This window comes from Anopheles coustani, chromosome 2 (genome assembly GCF_943734705.1).
Source record: "Anopheles coustani chromosome 2, idAnoCousDA_361_x.2, whole genome shotgun sequence".
Classification (NCBI taxonomy): domain Eukaryota; kingdom Metazoa; phylum Arthropoda; class Insecta; order Diptera; family Culicidae; genus Anopheles; species Anopheles coustani.
This window is the reverse complement of record NC_071289.1, coordinates 58,077,040-58,092,703: the sequence shown is the minus strand read 5'-3', so window position 1 is coordinate 58,092,703 and position 15,664 is coordinate 58,077,040. Positions and strand designations below refer to the sequence as shown.

Sequence of the window (15,664 nt, the reverse complement as noted above, 5' to 3'; positions counted from 1 at the left end):
GGGGTTAGGCCCGTACACACAGGCCAAGGAGGCGGAAAGGGTTACCAATGAAGTCGGATTGCCCCAAAACCAATTGACACAGCAATTGAGTCTGATTGCGCATCAATGATAGTGTCCATCATCAACAATCGGGTGGGCCCCATCGTCCTAGCCGCAGCATCCCCCGTCCGGCAGCAAGATGGATGTGTTTGGACGCGCGACTCCAGCCGTGTCTCGGTCAACTTCACCCTCCCCCTTCCCCAACCCCCGCGGGGCCACGCGAAAAGGGGTAAAGATTGATTCTTCACCCTTCTTCCGGCACTGGCGATTGAATGCCGGCCCGTCGTTGCCAATGGCGGGCCCGACTTTTGGCGTGGTTGTTGCGAGGAAACAGCATCATCCCGCGTTTGCCTGTGTGTCTAACCGGGAATCAGTTCCTTTTACTTTTTCCACTTATCAATTTTCGGCTTTGGGTTGCCACTCTTGGCCGGTCTGCTTGCCGGCATGGCCAAGACATGCGCAGCTGTTACTATATTTAGTTGAAGCTTTTTTTCACCGTTGGCATGCCGGCTGTCGCACGACTTTCCACGTGAACCGAAGGTCATGGCACCGCCTCCACTGGACAGTCCTTCTGGCCGTTCCTTGCCTGGCCCTTGCCTTCCATCACCCAAACAAACAGCCACTGAGAGCGGCCAGCCATAGACATCCTCCTGGACGGACGGCGATGGCTCTCAGATGGTGTCTGCACACTGACCGAGACGGTTGACGGCCAATCGGTGCTGCCGGTGTGAGTTGGAAATTGTTGCATCCCAGCCAAGGGCTTCTCTTATCACATAGCTGCAGGTGAGCTTCTACAAGTGGATATGGTAGATGGTAGTCATAGGCGTTTGCTCCAAGAAAACACAACCGGGTAGTGCCCCAGTCAAGTGCAATGATAACAGCATCCAGTGGCAAATATTGGAAAGAATAACTTACTGTTCACCCGACTCACGCGTGACAATTCTGGTGCCATGATAGGAACACGTGTTTGCAATATGTGATCGAAAGAGAGCAAACGAAATTTAATTATTGTGTTTTACAAATAATACAATTTACCAAAAAAGTGTAAAAACTAACACCTCTTCGGTGGTGTCAACGTCCTATAGCATGCATATTGATTAAACACGGCTATTACCGTAGGAGTCAAGGTTAGCCCGCGGTCAAAAATTGGTTTGGATAGGTCAAGGATATTGGTTAACCATTTGTTACGTAATATTTAAATAATTGTTGCGTAATATAACGTGAACATTAAAACATTAAGCCAATCCGATTAATTATTTTTCAACACTTAACCTGGTAGGATACTATTTTAAACAAAAGTGTTCAAGCGTGCTCCTAGAACCGAGAAAAGTTACGAACAATAAATTTAAAATTCTAGCCTTTTTTAATTTAGTTTAAATTTTCTCGGTATTGTAACGGGTTTAAACTACTTTCTATATCTAAAGTAAATAATTTGAAGAATTCAAGGACCATAGATTTGCAATCAGTTTAAAATGCATGCTTTATAAATTTTCAAACTTTGTTAAATTTCTCCAAACTATATCCATATGTTTCCTTCGTTCAAAAAATTACATTATTCATGTGTATAACTGATAGTGTTATGCCTTGATAATCTTCTTTAGACGATCCTATAGGATTTCGATAAAAAACATAAATGTATACTGAATTCGTTAAAAAAAACACGCTTGATGATGATTAAAATTTCACACTATAAGCAATAAATTTATAAAATATAGGAAAGTAAAAACGGTGAAAATATATAGAGCACAAATTGAATTCAACATCATGTAGATTTGATTGGAACATACTGGGACTGATCTTTTTGCATATTATTACGAGGCATATTAAGCAAGAGTAACATCGATAATTTGGAATAAAATCTCCATTCCTTGCTCGAAATAAAACTACCCAGAATCAAACTTATCGATATTTCGTTAATTCCACAGTGCAACGGCAAACAGTAATAAATTATACCGACTTAATCCTACTGATGACTTTTTCATCATTGTCCTCCGGCTGGCAGGACACTGACCGACAGCATTGTGAAAAAAACAAGTCCCCCTAGGTTGGTAGAAGCGAAGAATTATCAACTATCTTATTTGTGCGTCATGTGTGTCGAAAGGTGGATGGATAAGAAATAGTGCATTAAATTGATGTGTTTGTGAAACAAGAAATAATATTGCATGGAAGAACGCAGTTAGAGGTTAAAAAATTATTTTTCCATATAGTTTTGCTGTTCGCTTGTTACAAGAGTATTTTTATCATTAGTTTTAGCAATGGCGGTTTGATTTTTCGTGACATTACACTTAATGCACATTTTACATGCCCGTGTTACTTTTTCAGAAACATACAAAGGAAAACCACCGTACGACGAATAGATAAAATTAAGCTCTGTGTTTGACCCCGTGCGTACAGTTGATCCTGATGGAGAATAACAATATTAAGCACATCCTACAGCTGTCGAAGGAAGAAAGGCGGGCCTTTCTCGATTCCTTCGATACGCTAATGTCCGACTGTGACGGGGTGGTGTGGAACTTTACCGGTCCGATCCCCGGAGTGGATAAGGCGTTGCAGCTACTGCGAGCCGATGGCAAGAAGCTTGCGTTCATCTCTAACAATGGCATGCGTACGATGGCGGAATACCGGAAAAAATTCCACTATCTTGGCATCGAGGCACAGCCGGAAGACATCGTGCACCCGGCGTTGACAACAGTCCACTATCTCAAGTCCGTCAACATGCAGGATGCCGTTTACTGCATTGCGACGGAAGTTTTTAAGGACTATCTGCGGGAGGCAGGATTTCTAGTGCTCGACGAGGTAAGCATCTCCGATTTGTTTTGGTGTAAAATACAAACTACATACAATTATTGGTTCTCCAGCCCAAGGAACGATTCCCCGACAACAGGGAGGCAAATCAGGTGCGCGTCTATTCGAGCTACTTTGACCAACACGACGCGGGTCCAAAGGTCGGTGCGGTTGTGATTGACATCGACGTGAACCTCTCCCTGGCGAATCTGATGAAAGCCAAGTGCTACCTGGAGCGGAACTCCGACTGTCTGTTCATTGCCGGTGCGACCGATTACGTGATTCCACTCGACTCGAGCATGGACGTGATAGGACCGGGATATTTTATCGACATTCTTGAACGCACCACCGGCCGGGATGCACTCGTGCTTGGTAAACCGGGAAAGGCGCTGGCGCAGGTGGTCCGGAAGAAGTTTCAAATTACCGAACCAAAGCGTGTGCTGTTTGTGGGTGACATGTACGTGCAGTATACGTTCTAATTGACCAACATTTATTCACTAAAGTGATCCCTCGTTTTTTCAGGCTTCCACAAGATATGGGCTTTGGCACGCGGTGCGGTTTTCAGAAACTGTTAATGCTTAGTGGCGGTACTTCTAAGGATGTCCTATTGGCCCATGACGAACCGGACGAACTGCCCGACTATTATGCGGACAGTTTTGCCGATTTTATTGAACTGTACAACGACGGCAGTCGTAGTGAAGAATAGTCCGCGCTGCAAGCAGCTGCATTTACATGCGACCTTGCATCTCAATAATGTGCATTATTTTACCCCACAGAAAACATTCTCATATATGTGTTTAGATTTTAGAATAGTTAAAATAAATGAAATCATGACTAAAAGCATCGATTTGAGTTCATCAGTGGGTTGTCATTTTAATCCGCCAAAGGTTTACGAAACTTAACCTGCACCCAAACGCGATACATTTTAATCATCTTGCCACGGTTCACCTGCAATCGACGATCGACAATGTTCTGCTCCTCGACCAGACCCGCTTCCACGAACAGCTTCCGCAGGTCGTCCTGGGTGAAAAAATACACCAGCGTACCATCGCCGCGGACATAGAAGTTATCCTTTACACATTTGCCCGGCTTGAAGCGCAACTGGGCCAGATCGTACCGGCCGTAGTCGCGTAGCAGTACCAAACCTCCCGGTTTCAGGTAGCGAGCAATCTGTTTGGCAATGTGTTGCATACTAAAAATAAATTTCATTGCTTTGTTTACCTTCGATTTAGCGGTTGAAATTTGGTGCAACATTTTACATACCGATCTGGATCGATAGCAGACAGCACAAATATTAGCACCACGATGTCGATGCTTCCTTCAGCGAACGGCACATCCCAGTGTTCCGCCGTAGCATCCAGTACAAACGCTTGGCATCGCTGAGGATCGTATTCGGGATTTTGTCGTAAAATGTCGATGGCTTGGTGAGAAAAATCGCTTGCGTACACCATCAGGTTCCCTTCGTGGCTGTAGTTGAGAATAGGAAAAACCGTGTTTCCAACACCACAACCTATTTCAAAGATTGTCCTCGGTCGATTGGTATCCGCCAGGGTTTCGACATTTTTCACCGTTTCCCCATCAGGGAGCACTCGTTCTGGAACATTGTTGGGGGTCGTCTTGAATGGCGCAAGTTCGGGAAACTCCGTAAACAGCCAGTGCCGATCTTTGAAAAATCGGTTCTGGTGGATACCGTAAAAGCGGTCCCAGTTCTGATCGGCCTCCGTCGCGAGACGATCAACTTCCGCGTCGGGAAGTTTGACGGAAGAATTCTTCCTGACGCCTTCCAAAGCCGCCTGCTCCTGTTCGTCATCCCACTGGATGTTGTCCCTAAAAGGTTTGGGGAGGAATAGAGGGGGGAAAAAATTTCGATCAGTCTCCTTGTAAGGCTGCAGGTGTATAACGAACCATGAGTTAAAATCGAATACTTGAGAAGGATCGCGCAGAAACCGATCACCTCCACCGGCCGGTTTCTTCCGGTACCGTGTGTGCTCGTAAGCGCACGAGCGGTGTACAGTGTGAAACGCGGGTGGCAAGATCCGAGCAGAGGAATGCAATATCCTACCAAGCGTTATGCTGGAATACATTGTCGTCGGCAGAAAGAAACCGATTTCCAAACTGGGGACGAATGCTGCTGGAAGTCGACTGCACCGCGACACTGGCCTCTTCACTTGCTTCGTTCATTTGTTATTTCGTTTCCGTTTGAAACAACACACTTGTTACCAAAACATAACAGCAACACTACCAAGGTTATTATATGCTCTAGAATCTATACGTGATACGATCATGACTAATGCAACTGACAGCTGCAGCATACCCTGTGAAAATGTTACAAGAATATTTGAAATAAACTTCTAATTCGAAACAAACATTCGAACATGAGATTTTTTCGTACATGAGCTGTATGAATCTTTTAGCTATGTTTAGAAATTCTATTGTCAAGTTGGTTGAGTTTATAAAATTTTTGGTTTATACATCTCAATTTTGAATTAAAAAAACCGATCACTGCCAGCACCGAACGTTTCGAAAATCAAGCTAAGCTCTCACACACACATTCAAACGCTATATTGGCGTGTGTAACTAGTGTTGGGAATATTAATTCCCGGTTGGGATTCCATTCTTTCGATTCACATCCATTCGGAGATCCGGATCCCCAATTCCGAATCCCAATCCATCAAACAGTCGTGAGACGATGTAAACGAATCAATAACGCCTATCGGAAACGAATTAGGCATCGCGAATCTATCGATACATTTTTATTTCTCGATAAAGTTATCTACCCGAATTTTGCATCGCGTGCGCTTTTACCGTATCGATCTATATAAATCTATCGGTCAATAAGGCAACCAGTTTTCTGGCTGCCAAATAGCTACTTTTCTTTGGAAGTAAAAATTTCCTGAACGACATTCATCTTCCAATCGGATCCAAGTAACGAAGTAACCTAGAATCCGTCAAATGGGATTCGAATCTTTGGACTCCATCTAGGGATCGAATCTTCAAGTCCAAATCCCGATTCTGCCAACACTAGCGTGAATCGCTCGTTGCGAGCTGTGACAGCAAGTGATCTGAGATAGCACTAATCCGACGACTATCCTGCTCCCGCAGCGAAATCGCCCCGATCCGTGTTTCGTTTATCTCGGCAGTTTGAGTTGGATTGTCGCTGCAATAAGGTGCGGTCGCTCGTCGTTCTGTTGGCTTGGAAGAAAAAAAGCTTACCATAAAACCGTGAACAAATTAGCTGTTTCTACCTTGCGAGGGCTGTTTGTGGTGTGTACTGTTGACTTTATATAAGTTAGTAGCTTTAATTCTAGTAACACTCGGTTTAAACTTGTATTTGAAGAAACATAAAGCCACACTCAAGCATTGTCGTTCTATGCCACGGTGGTCGATAAGAAGAAGACAGCATAGACTAGACGCTGCAGGCTTCTAAAAGACCCCGTGTTTCTGAAGTGTGTGCGCGTGTGTGTGTGTGTTTTGGTTTCTATTACTCATCACGCAGTTCTGTTCGCGATGCACTGTGCCGTGCAAGTGCGACACCGTGTACTTTGAAATTGTTGTTATCTAGAAAATTATCAACAAATCTCCAGTCTTGCTGTTTCCTCGATGTGTGACCGCGTACTTCTGCCGTGCGCTGTCGTTTGTCATGCGATCAGTAGGAACCTTTGTTATCGCTGTTTTGCAGCGCGATGTTTGTCCCTTCTTGCCTAGCCTTGCCCTGAGATTGCAATCGTTCGTATCGCTTGGCGGTGGTGTTCTTTTTGCCCGTCTTTCGCGCGGATCTCGTCGAATATAAATCCTTCGCAAAGCACCAGCGGTGTGTGAGTCAACAGGAAGGGCGGAGGATTTTGCAACGACAAAATCGAGTTTCAAGCGAGTTGCTGCAGCAAAAACAACCGCAGCATCGCCTGCTTTGCAGCTCCTACGAAACAGAACAGCAATCGCCGTGCAGACTGTACGTACAGAAAAGCCAGAAACCAGCTAAGGTGCAGCGCAAAGCGGCGCGAATGGAAGGAATAGGAGTAATTGGAGTGGAGGATAAAAAGACCACACGAAACGTGTAAACGTGTTCCGCGGCGTTCGCTGTCTCGCTTCGGTTTTCGCGGGCGCCTTTCGTTCCTTCCCCCGCAGGGGGCACTTCATCCGACCGATGAGGTAGACGGAGCGACGGTCGGAGAAAAGCGATGGTGGTAGTGGGCGATTGGCGAACCAGCAGCATACCAACCCAAGTGTCTAGCATCTTAGCAATCGTTGCAATCTCATGTTTGCAGAATCGCCTGGAGAAAACTCCTCAAAGCAGGCGCCTAATGGAAAACTCCACGTTGGTATGCGTGTGCGCGAACAGTGTTTCGATAGAAAAAGAAAAAATCACTCCTGAAACTGAAATCCTGTTTCCTGTCCTTCTGGTACATTCTGGTGGAGAGACGGACTAAAACTAGGTAGAATCAGCGAGATAACTGCAAAAATATTTCCGATTGACGGTTAATCTGTACTTTTGATACACTGTGCGATTCAATATTTTTTCCCAAAGCGAATCAAAATTGTGATAAGGATTTTGGAAGTGTTTTTTTTTTGAGTTCCTGATGTGTAAAAACTTGCTTTACACTTGCCCGCTAACAGTGGATATGCTTCTGAATTCTTATTCAAATAACATGATCTAATTTTGTTTACTTTTGCAGCTCCTCTAAAAAATCGTTCCGTCGTGTAGTGTTTATCCCCGTGGTTCAGGATTAAACCCGAGTGAAACATATAATCTTCTACTAAAACGAGAATCGTTCGCAACCGCAGTAGCTAGGAAAGGCCAACGAAAGGGTGCCTCCCGGGGGGTGCTGGTGATAGGCAGGCTTTTCCTACGTTCGGTTTCCGTTTCGGTGAAATGATGATCATAGCATCATGAAACGGCCGTGAATGAAAATCTAGTGTCCAACATTCTGCGGCGGTCTCTTTCAAGCACAGATCATTAAAGGATCTACTTTCCCTCGTGCACATTTGTGTGTGTATCCGCCTGTTTGTGTGCGTATGTGTTCTTACGTGTCGGTAAATTCAAAAATAATTTATCGTTCCGGAATCTAGTGCACTTTGAGTTACGAAAAATTACTTGCTGCTTGCGTCGGATCGAGAAGAAAACGGTTACATACACCTAGCAGATTCTAGCTTCTAATCAACGGTTTTCCAGCGGAAGGGAAATAATATTAACATCAACAATGGCGGTGCAGGAGCTTGAAATCGGCACATCGTGGGGCAAAGAGCTATGGGTAAGTGTCGATTTGCAATGCTATCAAAAATATTTCATGAATCATACGTACCAAGATAACGTTTAATGTTGGAAACAAAAAATGCTCTTTGAATTGCTATCACTGCAAATTGCGTTGTGTGAAGCGGTTTCAATGTTCAGCATGGACGTTGGTTGTGTTGGTTTTGGGTAAACAAGTAAACAAATCCAATTTGATCAAATATGCACAGTTTTCAAATATAAACGAAATTTGTAATTACACTTGCCTTATCAAGAAGATTTTTTTCGAAGCTTCAGTATAAAAATTTTAGCATAAAAAATGGAGTTGCATTTCCACACCACACGCTAATAAAAAATGAATGAATAATCAGGCACTCGGAGTGCCGTTTACTCCGCGTAGTTGAGTGCGAAACGTAACAAACGTAAAATGTTGAACACAATCGAATGCATGTTCGAACTTAATGTTAGTTCAGTTATATGCGTTAGCCTCCATAAATTTCATAACCTTTTATTTTTTTCTTGTAAACCTTAGAGAAACACCTCGCTTGTATACCAGATCGATTTAGAGTCTACACGCTAATAGTGGCATGGTTCGAAAGAGAAAAAACAACACCGGTTCCATGGCAAACACTGTGACAAAAATAATCAACCCCTTCGTTGAGGCTGTGCGCCAAGGTATTTAAGCGAAGAATAACACTCCGCTCGAGCAAAGGGAATGCAAGAAGGAAGGGATGGAATGCAAATTCGCTGCCTCCCGATACACCTGTAATAACCTGATTCTGATGGACGAAGAGGTGGAACGGAGGGGAGATGAAAGGTGTGGTGGAAGGCAGTGTACATAGCTGCGACAGAATGAAGTGTTCACCCCTTCTCTGCCCTGCCCTTTTTCGGTCGCCATCAACTTGAGACTTCAACAACGCCGCGATGCCGCGCAATTCGTTTCGCAGCATGTTGGTGGTTTGTGTTTTTAAACGAGGGTTTTTTGTTACATACATGAAGCTGTGTTGGTGGGTCATTAGGAAAAAAAATAATGACACACACACAGACCAACACGCGACCCCTACCTGAACCACCCCAAACGCAGCTCCATTCCGTAACGAGCGGAAGGTGCGCCACGAGATGCGCGGCTTGGGGCCGGAGTTGGAAGCAAAAAAGAACCCGTTTAATAATTCCCTCTCCCCACAACACCCAATGCGATCGATGAGATCGCTAGTTGATCTCGTCTTGGCTCAGGTTCTAAGATATACCCCGCTTGTCAGTATTCGTACGCCTTCGCGGTGTGTCTTTGAACAAACATTTCGAATGGCGTTCGTCGCATGAACCGTCCGTCGCAACTGTGGGTTTGAATCGAATTTTTATTTGTTGGTAAATTGACGATCACAAAGGTATCGCGCTGGCCGAGATAGGGGGTGACCGGTCCGTCATGGGATGGCAAGAGCGAGAGAGAGAGGAGGAAGAACGTTAGGTAAACAACGCTACCAACCGAAACCCTTCCATGCACACTTCCGGAGCCGACGCCCGGGGGACGCGACTACATCCAAACAACTACATCGAAGCAGCGCGGAGTTGGAAAGAGATTTTGTTCGAGTACACTATTTTGACCGAACCCAACCTTCCAACGCTCTCATTCTGGCCAGCTGTAGGGGTCATTCACCAGTGTTTTAATGCTTTCCTGCCAACCTCCATGCAGCATAATGGTGGACGATAACATGAAATCGAATCCGACCCGGTTTGCTGCTCCTGCTTTCTCAGACCCCTTCTGTCACCAGCAGTTGCGACCGGAAGTGTTCGCGACGGTAGGGTCTGAAGGGAAAGCCGCCGCTCAGGGGTAGAATTCCTCCCCCAATGTGGTCTGGTGGTCCATGTTGGTCGCATTAGGCTTCGGTACGCTCCGTCGATGTCATGGCGGAAAACGGTAATGCATCGATTCCGCTGTGCAAACTTCGGTGGTTTGCAAAAGTGTGCAGAAATACAAACAGCAGGGGACTATAACATTACCCCTCATACCGGTGAGGTTCCTTTTTCGGTCACAGTAAGGCAAAGTAAACCACATTCCCTTGTGTATCAGTAAATGTGCACCCTTAAGGGTATTGGTTTAATTCAATTTCCGCCAAACCTTTCGAGCTTATTCTTCTTCTTCTTGGCGTAACGACCTCTTGGTCATGCCTGCCCGTTAAGGGCTTACGAGACTTGTTTCCCTGTTGTAGTACGTGGATAGTCAGTCCTCTCGTACAGGGGAGGGTCCGGTCTCGGTTGGGATTCGAACCCACGCCGTCGAGGTGGTGAGCTCCGGCGCTCATGAGCCGATTTGCTAACCGGCGCTACCGCTCGGCTGTCGCGGACCCCTTTCGAGCTTATTACTTCTAGAAAATAGCTATAACTTAGCGTTTCTTTAACTGATTTGAAATTAGTGCAAAATTTTGTATGGTTTTAGATTTTTCTGGCTATGCGGCTCGATCCGATAGACCCCCGAACTTACACACGGTGGCTCACCTTTATGGCGATGACATTTTATTGCAAATTAAACAAACACTTCCTCCCCCGGTTAAATGTGGGCCTGTTTATCGCTCTCTTATCACCTATTTTCCGGTATTATTTCCTTCAATTTTCGTTGTCGTTGTTGCATCCACAAGACAGCCCAGTCTTATCACCGCCGTTATCTAGTGTTGTGTTTAGGTTCCGGCTGGCCCCAATGAACTGATTGCATTCTATCTTGTCGACCCGATTATCAGCGTTGTGAAACAACCGCCCCGGGGCAGGGAATATCTGGCCGAGATCGAGTTTAAAAATGAACTGTACGCAGCGGAAGGCACCTCCGTAGATAAGACGTGGAACCTACTGCTTCATAGGCTCTGGGGCGGTGGTGGGCGTGACATTGCTTTTTCAGGTTTCGATCCGTTCTCCCCCTTTTGCTGCGGTGTTGTAAATTCCAGTCTCCTTAAGTCTATTTTGGGACAATGAGGTTACGAAGGGAGAGAGTTCAGGAATTTGCTAATTTTGAGCACGACCCCGGAAGCTATTTTGCGTCCCTGGATTTAGATACTTCATTTGGAAATGGTAGTCAAACGTAAACGAATTGTTTGAGAAACCGGAAGTAGATGTAAAGGTGTTCTTCTGCAAGCTGCAACAAGTCGTAGAAATTAAGCTGATTTCTCCTCTCCATTCACATTTCGTTTCGGCAGGTTCGGTATACCGTATGCGTGATAATGTTTGCATCATCGCACTAATATGGTTCCCGTTTGATCTGGGCATTCAAATCCTTCGCTTTCTTTGCATTCACTTAATCCTTAACTCGTATCAAAATAGGTTGTGAACGAAAAACCAAGTTTGACTTAGTTTAGCCCTTGTGCCATGACCAAGTAGCAGTGTATTTGCGATTAGTCTCATGCGCAAATGTCGCAAAAATGTATTACCGATGCCATAATAGGAGTATCCCGGTGGACCGTTGAAAGGGTCTTAGACAGGGAAAAGGTTGGATAACTGTCCTCAAAGGTAGATAATGGGCAGTTTTTTACTCGGACGGGTTTTGCGGATCAGTATCAAACGGAATTCAGTCCATTCGATGAGGAAAATGGCAGAAGAGCTCGGTATCAATAATTTTACTCTAAGGAAGACCTTAGAGGAACGTTGTGGGGCTAGGTCAAGGACTCTAAAAACATTCTCACATAATAACTCCAAGGGCTCCAACAACATTCTCACAGTATTTAATTCTGGAACTGACCACTATATAAGTTTTAACGCAGTAAAAGACGTGCACGGCAAGTGTAAAAACCTCTATCAGGGCCAATTAACCTGCTAGTGTAATGGTGTTTGGGATGGTTGTGAATTGATCCGTTTTTCATTCCACATAGAGAACAAAAATCAACACCATTGTTCACATTGAAATTTAAAATAACTATGTTCTTTTGTGGATACAAGAACCCTGCAGTAGCAAAAAAGTTGCATTTCAACAAGATGGAGCTTCGTCCCATACCTCCAAACGCGTCCAAACCTGGTTGCAGGAACATCTTATGTACTGGTCGAAAGATATGCGGCCTCCATCCTGTATACCGGGTTACTCAATATGACGCTTCATGAAGGCCAAGGCTTACTCTAAACGCCAACCAAGTATGACAAGGCTCCGGGAAACATTGAATAATTTTTGGAGAGAAATGGATCCAAGTTTTATTTAGCATTTTAGGACCTGCATTGGATTCCGAAAGCGTATGGAGACTATAATGGCTACAAATGGTAACTCAATCGAAGATTTACTTGCTTAAAAACATTGACAAAAATAAAAAAAAAATTACATCCTAAATTGTTTGAGGATATTTCAAATTTGGTTATTGCCAAATAGTGCAAACATTATCACGCATATGGTAGTTACCCATGATGACAACGAAGTGCGAGGATTAAGAGAGAGATTTGTGTCAAACCTCAACCACCTGGTCTAAACTCAAAAGACTTTTTACAAAGTAGAAACACTCCACTCCGTACACAACATTTCGTTTTGGCAGGTTCGGTATATATGGTTTGATCTATCCTTCATGTATGCGTGTATGGCAATGTTAGGAACATAGATAAGATAACAATCGCACAAGTTCTAAATACTTCATGTTATCGGCCTGTGCGTACACACTTTACCTGACCACTTCGAATAGGTTTGACGCATCTATCTACTCACTTGAATTAAAAAGTATTCCTAAGCAATGAAGTAACCTTATCTGTGATTTGTATGGTTCTGCTTTTTTTTTTAATTAACAGAATTGCCTCTTGAACGATTCATTACCTCGCCTTCTCGAACGAAACGATAATATTCATTCGATCACACATTGTATAGTATTATTTCCAACAGTGTCTTTGAACAAGTGTTATTTTTATTTTTACTTTTGATAGTGATGTTCCTATAACCATGGCGAGATTCGAACCTGCAACCCCGTTGGTTTACGGGGAATTACTTTCCCCTGGGCCACGGAGCCCGCTCGTGTTCGGATGTGCCAGTAAGGAATGGTAATACAACGCAATCTGCTGTAGTTGTAAGATGTGCTCGTACAGTTTTCGGGGCTCGTGTTTATTTACTATATATGTTAGTTAGTCACCTTGATTAGGTAAATGCCACCGGAATTGGGGAGTTTGGCAAACTTATCCGTTACTGTTGAGGTTGATGCTACCGCTGGCAAGGGAAAAGGGGTTCCCACGCCGACGTGTAACAACTTCACGCACCGTCCTCTTCTTAACCCCATTGCCAGTTGTTGTTGTTGTTGTTGCTCTGGCCACATCCGAAAGCCCCTGGTGGGCACGGATCCGGGCGGCACTCAACGCGCGGATCGCAGCAAGCCTGGAACGGCCAGTCGCAGATCTGCTTGGCTTGGTTGAAGTGCAGTCCAGCCGGGCAGTACATCGGGCAGGCACGTCCAGTCTCGCACTTCAGGTAGCGGTCGCAGGATGGGCCAGGGAGCAGCACAGGCTTGGATGGGTTGAAGGCCGGGCAGCGAGGATCGACCGGGCAGTTGAGGGCGCAGATGGCACCTCCGCTGCATGGTGGCACTGGAATTGGCGATGGCGGCGGTGGTGGTGGCGGCGGCGGCGGTGGTGGCGGGTAGATCGGGCTAGGTGGCGATGGTCCAGTGCAGGGGCCTCCGGGACCGCATGGGTCTGGGCGGCACTCAATGCGCGGATCGCAGCAAGCCTGGAACGGCCAGTCGCAGATCTGCTTGGCCTGGTTGAAGTGCAGTCCAGCCGGGCAGTACATCGGGCAGGCACGTCCAGTCTCGCACTTCAGGTAGCGGTCGCAGGATGGGCCAGGGAGCAGCACTGGCTTGGATGGGTTGAAGGCCGGGCAGCGGTAATCGACCGGGCAGTTGATGCTGCAGATGGAGCCTCCGCTGCATGGTGGCACCGGCACTGGCGGCGGTGGTGGTGGCGGTGGTGGTGGTGGTGGTGGCGGCGGTGGCGGCGGTGGCGGGTAGATCGGACTAGGTGGTGGTGGTGGTCCAGTGCAGGGGCTTCCTGGGCGGCACGGGTCCGGGCGGCATTCAATGCTCGGGTCGCAGCAGGCCTGATGCGGCCAGTCGCAAGTTTGCTCGCGGGAGTTGTAGTGTGTACCGATTGGGCACTGCATCTCGCAGGCACGGCCCGACTCACACTTGTAGAAACGGTCGCAGGTGCGGCCCGGGAGCAGGATCGGCTTGGCCGGGTTGAAGGCCGGGCAGCGCGAATCGACGATGCAGTTGATCAGACAGATCGAGCCGCCGCTGCACGGTGGCACGGGAATGGGGGCCGGGACCGAGGGGGGAAGCGGGACAATGGGTGCTGGGGGGATTGGCACGATGGGCGTGTCGCAACCGCTTCCGGGGCGGCACGGGTCCGGACGGCACGGGACGGTCGGATCGCAACAGGCCTGGTTCGGCCAGTCGCAGGTTTCCTTCGCCAGGTTGAAGTGCAGTCCGACCGGGCACTCCATCTCGCAGGCACGGCCCGATTCGCACTTGAAGAAGCGGCTACACGAGGTGCCGGCCAGGAAGACGGGCTTGGCCAGATTGAACACCGGGCAGCGCGAGTCCACCACGCAGTTGATCAGGCAAACGGTAGATCCCGAGCATGGTGCGTTCTGCGGCACCATATAGGCTTGGGAGGCCGTCGCAAGGACGACCAACAGGAGTAAACTTCTCATCGTCGTTCGGTGCTGCTGTTGCTGCTGCTGCTGCTGACTTCGTTGGAAACTCGAAGAAGAGAACTGATGGCTGTCTAAGGGCCTGCCAAGGTCTTTTATACAGGTACAGGTTCTCACCTTCCGGAGCGGCGATATGTCAGCCCGGACATTCCTACATAGACATTCATTGACATGGTGCCTTGATAAGATGCAAGATTTTCGCAAAATTGGTGCTCGGTTCCTCGAAAACGGTCGGCGTGCGCTGGAAGGCTGAGACCCCCCCGCAACGGGTGGCAGCAATGAAATCAACGCGAGATCACTATCGAACATCGAACGGTGCTATCAGTTGTTGCGTCCTGGTACACGCGGAGGAGTAACTTCCAAATTACGAACCCGCTATACCCGGAGACTATCGGCTTGTCCGTGGTGACGAAACTGATAAGAAACTCTCATCAAACTAACCGGAACTTCTGGTGTGGCATCCACTCTGACAGCCATTACCCAGAGTTAGTAATTGGTTTGAATGGAGGAATCTGGCAGTCACTGGGGACCCTCACACATCGCTGACCTTCGCAATATTTGCACCAAGTTCAGCGACATTCTGATAAGGTGTGAATTGGAAAGAACTTGATAGGAAGGGTGTAAATTGATGATTGCTTTCCGTAATTAGTTTACACCGATGCGTGCAGTTAGAGATCTCTTCGGAATGAGTCTACCGAAGAAAAAGTGTTTCAGTGCTGTCAGAGAACCCCTCCAAACAAGTTCTATGTTAGGAGCTTAGGTCCGTAATGACTCCAGCTTGCAAAAACGCTTAATTCACGCTAATACTTGATAGTAATCGTGCCTGAATTTGATCTATGGTAGTTTTCTTTCGAGTTCTCTAGACATAATGCTTCCAATTTCCGGTGAATCCCAACCAAGTACCAGTATTCAGCATGCAGAAGTTAATAAATTCACTCAGTGTTTCTATAAACATCCAGCGC

General features: G+C 46.5%; 4 protein-coding genes across 14 annotated transcripts in view; 2 read left to right on the top strand and 2 right to left on the bottom strand.

Annotated features, from left to right (window-relative positions):
- Positions 1–2,053: 2,053 nt before the first annotated feature.
- Positions 2,054–3,666, top strand: LOC131267275 (uncharacterized). 3 transcript variants are annotated; one of them, XM_058270113.1, is made up of 4 exons: positions 2,054–2,140; positions 2,362–2,835; positions 2,898–3,280; positions 3,346–3,666. In XM_058270113.1, the coding sequence occupies exons 2-4, from the start codon at positions 2,443–2,445 to the stop codon at positions 3,527–3,529; spliced, it is 960 nt and encodes a 319-aa protein (XP_058126096.1). In that variant the 5' UTR covers positions 2,054–2,140; positions 2,362–2,442; the 3' UTR covers positions 3,530–3,666. The 3 variants fall into 3 exon arrangements, with proteins under 3 accessions (XP_058126096.1, XP_058126097.1, XP_058126094.1); XM_058270114.1 differs by having other exon boundaries at positions 2,065–2,083; XM_058270111.1 differs by having other exon boundaries at positions 2,096–2,221.
- LOC131267274 (tRNA N(3)-methylcytidine methyltransferase Mettl2) lies at positions 3,487–5,026 on the bottom strand. 3 transcript variants are annotated; one of them, XM_058270110.1, is made up of 4 exons: positions 4,886–5,022; positions 4,447–4,650; positions 4,087–4,374; positions 3,487–4,015 (listed from the first exon to the last, which is right to left on the bottom strand). In XM_058270110.1, the coding sequence occupies exons 1-4, from the start codon at positions 5,002–5,004 to the stop codon at positions 3,697–3,699; spliced, it is 930 nt and encodes a 309-aa protein (XP_058126093.1). In that variant the 5' UTR covers positions 5,005–5,022; the 3' UTR covers positions 3,487–3,696. The 3 variants fall into 3 exon arrangements, with proteins under 3 accessions (XP_058126093.1, XP_058126091.1, XP_058126092.1); XM_058270108.1 differs by having other exon boundaries at positions 4,087–4,650; positions 4,729–5,026; XM_058270109.1 differs by having other exon boundaries at positions 4,087–4,650.
- A 971-nt stretch (positions 5,027–5,997) lies between these two features.
- The window catches only part of LOC131261926 (formin-binding protein 1-like), a 65,501-nt gene continuing 55,834 nt past the window's right edge, over positions 5,998–15,664 (top strand). For all 7 annotated transcript variants that reach the window (XM_058263793.1, XM_058263792.1, XM_058263788.1 and 4 more), the window contains exons 1-2: positions 5,998–6,087; positions 7,497–8,072. In XM_058263793.1, coding sequence (XP_058119776.1) covers positions 8,022–8,072 — 51 coding nt within the window. In that variant the 5' untranslated portion in view covers positions 5,998–6,087; positions 7,497–8,021. The remainder of the gene's footprint in view (positions 6,088–7,496; positions 8,073–15,664) is intronic.
- LOC131261927 (keratinocyte proline-rich protein-like) lies at positions 13,263–14,702 on the bottom strand. The gene is made up of 2 exons (XM_058263794.1): positions 14,575–14,702; positions 13,263–14,232 (listed from the first exon to the last, which is right to left on the bottom strand). The coding sequence occupies exons 1-2, from the start codon at positions 14,700–14,702 to the stop codon at positions 13,263–13,265; spliced, it is 1,098 nt and encodes a 365-aa protein (XP_058119777.1).

Coding starts and splice junctions, on each gene's coding strand:
- LOC131267274 (XM_058270108.1), bottom strand. CDS start 4,907: ATGTATTCCAGCATAACGCTTGGTAGGATATTGCATTCCTCTGCTCGG. Junction 4,651..4,728: donor GTATTCGATTTTAACTCATG/GTTCGTTATACA, acceptor CAAACCTTTTAG/GGACAACATCCAGTGGGATG. Junction 4,016..4,086: donor TCTGCTATCGATCCAGATCG/GTATGTAAAATG, acceptor ATTTATTTTTAG/TATGCAACACATTGCCAAAC.
- LOC131261927 (XM_058263794.1), bottom strand. CDS start 14,702: ATGAGAAGTTTACTCCTGTTGGTCGTCCTTGCGACGGCCTCCCAAGCC. Junction 14,233..14,574: donor GTGGACTCGCGCTGCCCGGT/GTTCAATCTGGC, acceptor GCGCTGCCCGGC/CTTCAACCCGGCCAAGCCGA.
- LOC131267275 (XM_058270113.1), top strand. CDS start 2,443: ATGGAGAATAACAATATTAAGCACATCCTACAGCTGTCGAAGGAAGAA. Junction 2,836..2,897: donor GATTTCTAGTGCTCGACGAG/GTAAGCATCTCC, acceptor TTGGTTCTCCAG/CCCAAGGAACGATTCCCCGA. Junction 3,281..3,345: donor GTGCTGTTTGTGGGTGACAT/GTACGTGCAGTA, acceptor TCGTTTTTTCAG/GCTTCCACAAGATATGGGCT.